We start from the raw sequence: 8,482 nt of genomic DNA on the forward strand, positions 1-8,482 counted from the left end.
TATCATTATCAATGCCTTGATTATCAATCCATTTTTCAATGTTATCGATCGATTTTCTTACATTACCTTTCAAATGCATAAGTGGGATGAGAGTTGAGGCCTCGTTCACTGGTGAGTGCGGACTGATCACTGGCCGTCCTTCTGTTTATTGGAACAAGTCAAAGTGTCACACATGCGTTCAGCACCAGCGTTCAGTCGGCTGCACGCTCAGCACCAGCGCATCAAATATACGCTGCATGCAGCGTTCTGTCGGAATCCTGACAAACGATAAAAAGCGTCAATCCAACGCAGCTACAAAGCGGGGCACAAACGCGTATGCCGCTCATAGGGCGTTCATTTTGAACATCCGTGTGGACGAGGCCAAACTCATGCCTGGAGCAGCGCTGTACTCAGATCAGGCCACCACAGTCACTTTAACTAGAATTTTTATACAGCCGCCAGAAAATCACCAAGCAACGTTACTATGATGCAGAATCGTCCACGTCCTCATCGGGATATATATCGAACGCAAGATTCATTTTTCACAACCCTACAGCACGTGTAACGTTTGCAAGATTTACCTCAATAGATATCATATCGGATCTCGAGTTGAGTGTATGTGGTCAGTACAATAGTCTCGAAAACTCGTCCCGTTCACCAGACACGCAGAGAAGTTCTCGCTGGTCCCACACATGATTTATTGAACGATAATGAAGGACGACTCATCAGGTTTATTTAACGACATTGGTTGGTGTCCAGCTTCAGTGGAAGCCCTCGCCTCAATTATCGCATCAAGGTTAATTGCGCTGATGACGTCCCTTCTGCACCAGTGTGTGTGTGTGTGTGTGTGTGTGTGTGTGTGTTTTATTGCTCTCATCTCTGCCTCGGATTATTAGATGCGTGGGTCGGATAAAGAATGATTCAGTGTTGTATTTCTTTCACAATGTGTCTCACCAGGCTTGGCAAGTGTTGGGGACCACGCAAGCCGAGAACGAGAATGAGCAGGCCGCAATCGTCTCCCTCCAGAGGTAAGGAGGTTCTCGGGGTTCCTTTATTTCGCCTGTTCGTTTTGGAGTGTTGCTTGAACATGATCTCACATCAACGAGCAGATCCTGCATTCGTCATTCCTCATTCAGGCGTGGAGTACTGGCCTGTGAGCTGAATTAAATGCATGAAATGAATTAAATCTGCAACAACAGCTGCCACGACTACTACTTTCCAGTGTAATCCAATCTAAAACACTAAATATATATTTTTTAAATATTTGCTTTCATGCAATAATTTATAAAAAACTTAAATGTAATCACAGTTAATTATTTATAACATATGTAACTGTGGTTTATATATGCATGTATTTGTGTGTGTGATGTAAATTATTGGATATATAGAGTTTTTTTTTTTTCACTTTGCTGTCTGTGTTGAATGGAGTTTTTGTAAAACCACATTGAGTTTAAAGGTGTAAAATCTGCAATAATTTCCTCCCACTCCTGCATAAGGGGCTGAACGAATCACTAGCGTCTCCCCGAGGGACAGTAGTCATGGCATCTGTTTCCGAGCACCAGGGGCGTCAGGTGAAAATGACAATATCTCCACTGAGAGAAATTATCTCGACGAGGCGATAGAGTAAACAACACCTCAACAGGATAACGTGGAACGTTCCGTTTGAATACGGCTCTCAGATTAGTTTTTTTTTTCCAACTATAGGCCTATTGTGTAATCAGAAATTTGTCTCTTGCAGATGAACATGGATTAGAGTGGGGATGATTCCACATGATCCCATTATTATGTCACGAAAGGCACCAAGAATTAGTCCAAAATGAAAATGAAAAAGTGACCCGATTGACCCAGGAAGTCTGGCTTCATGGAAAGTTGGAAATATTGTGTTGAGATGATTTTTTTTTATCTAACTTGCCCTCCAACTCCTGTGATCTCCTTAATTATTCTTCTACAATCCTCTCCTCCACCCTGTTTCCAAGGATCACGTCAACAGAAATACAGTGGGCTTCTATCAATTTAACTGGAGCTGTCAATCGATTAGGAATTGGAAACAACATTTTGCATAGAATTAATTGGGATTAATTGCATCACGTTGCCAACCAATCAGTCAGATTTGCTGTTGCAAATGTATAACAGTGGTTACCACATGAATTCAGACAATCCTACAAAATCCCTCATTATTCATCAGCAGCACAATAGTAATATAGAAAAAACTGATATTTGGTTTTGCATTTGAAAGAGGAGACCATTGGGCCACATGGTCTCCTCCTGCAAGGCCATATGGTTATCCATTCCTCTCACTGTGCACCTAATTGTCGTCTGCCTCGGGCCACGTTAATTAGTGTCCATCACAGGCGAGGACCCCTTTGATGTTCCCACTTCTGTTCTCGGCTCCCTGCGCAGGTGTCTGGAGCTTCACCCCAACAACCTGCAGGCCCTGATGGCCCTGGCGGTGAGCCTGACCAACACGGGCATGCGGCAGGAAGCCTGCGAGGCGCTGCTGGGCTGGCTGCGCCACAACCCAAAGTACAAGAACCTTCTGAAGGGCAAGAGCCACCTGACTGGCTCCCCCAGCACCCAGCGCAGAATGTCCCGTGTCTCCACCATGGGCAAGTAAGGGCTTCCTGCACCACTTTACTTCTACCATAATAGACCATTTTTCACAACGTATCTTCATTAAAGTGAAAGTGAAGTGATTGTCATTGTGAAACACACGGTGACACAGTGAAACGTGTCCTCTGTATTTAACCATCACCCATGGTGAGCAGTGAGCGGCCATGACAGGAGCAGTGTGTGGGGACAGTGCTTTGCTCAGTGGTACCTTGGTGGATTGGGATTTGAACCGGCAACCTTCTGATTTTACATTTTACATTTACAGCATTTATCAGACCCCCTTATCCAGAGCGACTTAGAATCAGTAGTTACAGGGACAGTCCCCCTGGAGCAACTTAGGGTTAAGGGACACGATGGTAGTAAGTGGGATTCGAACCCGGGTCTTCTGGTTCATAGGCGAGTGTGTTACCCATTAGGCTACTACCACCCACGAGACGAGACGCAATGTAAATGCTGGTCATGTGACCATAACTATAACAAAATGTATCATGTACAGGTACTTGTTCTATATTGACTGGGTTAAATACAGTTGCATTACAAAAAAAAAAGACTAAAATACAATTTTCATTGACTAAAACTAGGCTGAAATAGTCGTGGAAAATTCTTACTAAAATAAGACTAAAATTCTTGGCTAGAGTAAAATGAGTCTGGACGCGACTAATAAAAACTAAAATGACATATTTACGCAAAGAGTAGACTAAAACCAGATTAAGACTAAAATTGAGACTAAATCAAGAAAGGTCGCCAAAATCTGTACTATACCCACCAGTCAGGGCAGCAGGTAAACTTGCACATTGCAGGGTTTTATAAAGGTAGTCTGTGTCCTCGAAACTATACGTACATAACCATATAACCCTAACCAAAGACGCGTAGACTCTCTCAAATCTCTCTCGGTTGCCCAGAACGCTGCTTACGTATTTCCAACTATCATGAAGAGTGTCTATTGTTTCAGTCTTTGCAGATTTCTTGGGTTGAACAAGCCATGGGTAACAACACAAAGACCTGGGAACCAAAAATTGTCAGATAGCTGTTCAATAGGAATTTGGGAATTGCTAGAATTTCACGTCCTTGTTTTGGACCACGTACATGTGGATTTTTTTTTTTTTTTTTTTGCCCTGATTGATGGCGCTGTCTGAAGTGGAACTCTCAGCCTCTGTCTGCTTCTGCTCTCCACCCAGCACCCTGCTGTCCGAGGTCAAGGAGCTCTTCCTGGAGGGAACGCTGCAGAACCCGGACTCCGTCGACCCGGACCTGCAGACGGGCCTGGGCGTGCTCTACAACCTGAGCTCCGAGTTCAACAAGGCGGTGGACGCCTTCAACACTGCCCTGTCGGTCCGACCAGAGGTCTGCACGCACAGAGACACGCGCGCACACATGCATGGAACAGTTGTCTCCGGGGAAAAGGCGGAACACGCAGGCGAGAGGGACAGCATGAGGCAGTAAGAGTGAAAATTGTCGAGGAGGCACTGAAGTGTGCCGACTGTCAGCCGCAGAGCAAGAAAAAAAACACACACACTCACAGACTCACACTCACGCACCAACGTGTTCATGCTGGAGAGTTCCGTTTGATGAAACCTCTGATTCGCCTTGTCGCTGGCGCATGCCTGACTCCATCTCCACATTCGCAGTCGGGAAAATTCTCCCCTTCGGATTTGACTTGGTAATAGAGGCCTCCCTGGTGAGGAGGAGGGATGGAGTTTATAAGCGCCGGGCTGTACGTGTTTTCCGAAGGTGGACCGTTTAAAGCCAGTTTTAGGGGGTTTTGGAGGAGCAGCCATTTTGGGGAAATAAGAAAAAGGTCTGTACAGGCAGTTTAACTTGAAATGGGAGCAATGAAGGGATGAAGGGAGCGGTTCTCTTCCAGTTTCTACGGGTGCATGAAAAGAAAATCTCAAATGTTAATTACATAGCGAATCCTGCTCAGGGACACAATGGTAGTAAGTGGGGTTTGAACCCCACTTGTGTGTTACCCACTAGCACAACAGAGCATTGTTGCTCCTTATTTATCAGCCAGAGAGCTCAAACATGCAAGGTCACATGTTGACAGTCTCTTCAGTTAAAAAAAACACCATCTACTGTGTGGAAATATTGCCATAACCACATCCCGAATCCCACAGTTTTAATGTTTTTAGGAAACTTGATTGTAAGAAGATTGGCCTGATAATGCCATTGTTAGATTATTGATAACATATTTTAAAATGCACATTGGTCCCTTTATCTGAAGGTGGGAGGCGGGTTTATGTACGTGTGAAATATTCGGGTAATTCTGGGGAACATTGTGGCCTGCGCTGCGTTCTCAGGACTACCTGCTGTGGAACCGGCTTGGTGCAACACTGGCCAACGGCGACCGGAGCGAAGAGGCGGTGGAGGCCTACACCCGCGCTCTGGAGCTGCAGCCAGGCTTCATCAGGTCCCGCTACAACCTCGGCATCAGCTGCATCAACTTGGGGGCTCACAGGTCAGTGGCCGGTGCTGAGCAGAACATGAAATAAAAAATCAGCTTCTGAGCTGATCTGAAAATGAAAGAGATAGACATTGCAGCACAGCACATGGTGCATATGTATCGCCTGCGCCCGGGGAGCAGCGTGTGGGGACGGCACGCTGATCAAGGGGACCTCAGTGGCACCTCAGTGGCCACATCTGCCCTACCACCCCTGTCTGTTGCACATTCGACTGTTCCAATAATCAAATGCAGGGCTTTAGTGCGCGGCGTGAGAGAGGATCCACACAAAGTTCTTGAACAAACTGTTTATCCAGTATCCCAAGGTGGAATACGGGCAGGCACGCTTGCAACATGAACCGCTGCCAAATCGCTGGGTCACACAGGCCCGCGGGGAAGCGCAACTTCAGATGATTAATTAACAGCATGAGAAAAGAACACAAGTGCACGTCAGTGAAGCGAATTTATACCCCATCACTAGGGGGCAGTGTTTCACCAGAAAAGGTCTCTGTCGCGTTTAACCATTTTTCTCAGACAAACTCAAAAAATATATAATTCCGGTGTTTTACACACAGGTTTCCTTGCAAATCGATTGTGTTACTGGTTTATAGTTTTAGGTTATTGAGAAACGAAGGTACAGTGTTGGTTGTGGATCAAGCTGAAGAGGGAGAGATGCTGTTCTGGCTGCCCGAAATGTCCTGGTTTTAGAACTGACTTTCTGTTAATAAAAAGGATGCTATTTCGCTTGCATTATATTTTCAGTAAAGATCTTCAATACCATGAATATATATTTATATATTTAAACACATTGCATCATCTTTTTTTATTTCCCTGTAGAGAAGCAGCCAGCAACTTCCTGACAGCGCTGAGTCTGCAGAGAAAGAGCCGGAGCCGACAGCTCTCCCACCAGGTCATGTCTGGGAACATCTGGTCTGCCCTGAGGATAGCTCTCTCCTTGATGGACCAGCCAGAGCTTTTCCAGGCAGCCAACATTGGGGACCTGGACTTACTCATGAGGGCCTTCAACCTGGACATGTGATTGGGTGAACCATAAGCCCCAGCCACTCTGCCCCACCAATGAGAACAAAGAACGTACATCTCTTTACACATCTGATGTTTTCTTGCATGTTATTAAACCAGGTTTTTTTTTTCTTCTGATGAGCACTTTTGTGGTCCTTTGCACTACTGGTGCTTGAGGAGACCTCTTTAGATGGATTTGCACTGCGGTTTGTGACTTTACTCCCTTGAAGAGCACAAGGACGGATGAAGATTGTAACAGTATGCCTTAGAGAACACATCAATTAACTTTACTCATCCAGCAGAACAGGAAAGAATAATCAAGATCCTCGCTTTGGGATGTGAACTGAGGATCAACCTCAGCTGGATCGGAAATACTGAGTAATGACCAACGTTTCCAGTCATCAAGACCAAGTGGGCCCTTAAAGATTCTCAGTAGATGTTTACTGCATAGAAATAGGACATTTTGTTTCATTTCTGAGCATAAATGCATTGCATGGATCATGTTTTTCATTAGAAATCAGGTACTTCTGGTCGTCCAAAATCAACATCAGAATGTTCCTCTCCCGGTACCTGCACAGCTCTAAACGTACAGCATGTCCTCACTCGATTCTACTGAACTCGTCTGCCAGATTATAAAGCCTTACTCCACTCGCATGTGAAATTTATACTCATTTCTAACATTTTTTGTAGTTCAGAGACTAAGCTATTCCCTGCCACACTTTGACCTTGTGACCTTATTGAGGTGCACCCTAAATATAGCCGTCATTGACTGGTTTTCACTCTTGTACAAAGAACTAGAGATCTAGTCAGTTAACTAGGATGCAACTATAGAGGATTTAGTATTTGCATGAAAACCAAGACACGCATTTCCATTTTGTAAAAACGTTGACCGAGGACCATCCGACATGTTTTACTCGACCTTGAACAGTTAACCTGCCATGTTCCATTTTTTTCAGAGCACGAACTTGCTAAAGCTGTCAGGACATCAGGCCACACTGCTGGATTTATAAGTTTTTTTTGTTGTTTTTTGTTCACAGCCTGTCATGTGTTGCCATATACATACATATTCTCTCAGCATAATGGAGGCGCTGCACCACTGGTCAGCACATCTGCTCGAGCTCGGTCAGCATTTTCGTTTTCACGTTGTTACGACAGGGAGGGGGAAAGAAGAGAGCCGTTCCCATGCAGTGTGTCCTGAGACCCTTTATATCGTTTTGTAGTCAAATAGAACACTGGTAGGGGAATACGCTGTTATCTAAATCAATTCCATGCATGGATGGCAGGTTGTGATTTGTTCATGCTTGCATTTTAACCTTTAAAGTGGGTAGAGTGTGCGTGAGTGTGTGTGGTTTTTAGAGACCTATGCAAAAGCATTTACTTTTGTTATTTCTTTCATCGCTATAGAATTGACTGAATGGACCAACAGAAGGTTTTCTGGTCTTAAATCCCCATTCAGTGCAGCAAACATGTTTCACACACCCAGTTTAGCACCATCAACCAGAATGATCACAATTCATGGTCCACGGGGTCAGAGCTTCTGTCCCCTTCACCTGAGGTGTCACAGTCTGTTATTCCACAGTCTAATGCAGCATCACTTCACATCAGGACACTTATTTCCCAAACTGTAGTCATTTTTGCATCCTATTCCTGGAGAATGTTTCCTCCTCCACTGGAATAAATCTGCAGGTGAATCAGGCAGGTGCGTTCTTCTCTCAAATGCAAAGCAGGAGCGCGTGCAATCAAACACATCAGTGGCATCATGTTAAAAACATCAAGGCAATAACCCCACCATGAACCCTAACACGTCCTGATCTGTGTGTGTGTGGTTTTATTTACACAATCACAGCAGCCAGGATGCTCTTTGTTCAATTGTTACAAATGCATTGAATTGTTTCTGCATTTCATAGGCGATTTTTGCATTTATTTCCCCCTTGTCTGTCTTCATCGCAAAACAGGAGCATCTTTTTAGTATGAACTGCAAACCCGGTTGATTGGGAAATTGTGTGGGCATTTTTTTCCTACAGATGATTTTTGGAAACTGCTTATTTAACTGCTTACTAAATATTAAAGTAGAAGTAGATCTAAAATGAGAAAAAACACTGCTAATTGCATGCTAATTATTATCTACCCCCCTCCAAAAAAAGGCTTGCATGCTTTAATAGAAGTTTATTTTTTAACACTGATCTAGTTTTATTCATATGCATGGAAATTTACAATCAGAATTTCAGTCCCTCTATTTATGCAAATATGCTATTCTGCTGAATTGTTTTAATTTTGCATTTTAAATGCACACACTGGTCACTACATGTTGTATATCTTGACCAAATAAAAGTCTTATTTCTTCTGTACTTATACATGCTACTCACAATATAATTAACCATTACAAAGAGTATAAAACATATTTTCCCCATCTTTTCAAATAAACCATTTTAA

The 8,482-nt window shown here is 43.9% G+C and overlaps 1 protein-coding gene across 3 annotated transcripts in view; it reads left to right on the top strand.

Moving 5' to 3' along the window:
- Positions 1-6,184, top strand: part of pex5la (peroxisomal biogenesis factor 5-like a) — a 49,075-nt gene extending 42,891 nt beyond the window's left edge. For all 3 annotated transcript variants that reach the window (XM_029000236.1, XM_029000233.1, XM_029000235.1), the window contains 5 exons: positions 937-1,007; positions 2,380-2,589; positions 3,768-3,933; positions 4,890-5,047; positions 5,867-6,184. In XM_029000236.1, the coding sequence (XP_028856069.1) occupies positions 937-1,007; positions 2,380-2,589; positions 3,768-3,933; positions 4,890-5,047; positions 5,867-6,068 (807 nt within the window). In that variant the 3' untranslated portion in view covers positions 6,069-6,184. The remainder of the gene's footprint in view (positions 1-936; positions 1,008-2,379; positions 2,590-3,767; positions 3,934-4,889; positions 5,048-5,866) is intronic.
- The last annotated feature ends 2,298 nt before the right edge of the window (positions 6,185-8,482 follow it).

This window comes from Denticeps clupeoides, chromosome 13 (genome assembly GCF_900700375.1).
Source record: "Denticeps clupeoides chromosome 13, fDenClu1.1, whole genome shotgun sequence".
NCBI classification, from domain to species: domain Eukaryota; kingdom Metazoa; phylum Chordata; class Actinopteri; order Clupeiformes; family Denticipitidae; genus Denticeps; species Denticeps clupeoides.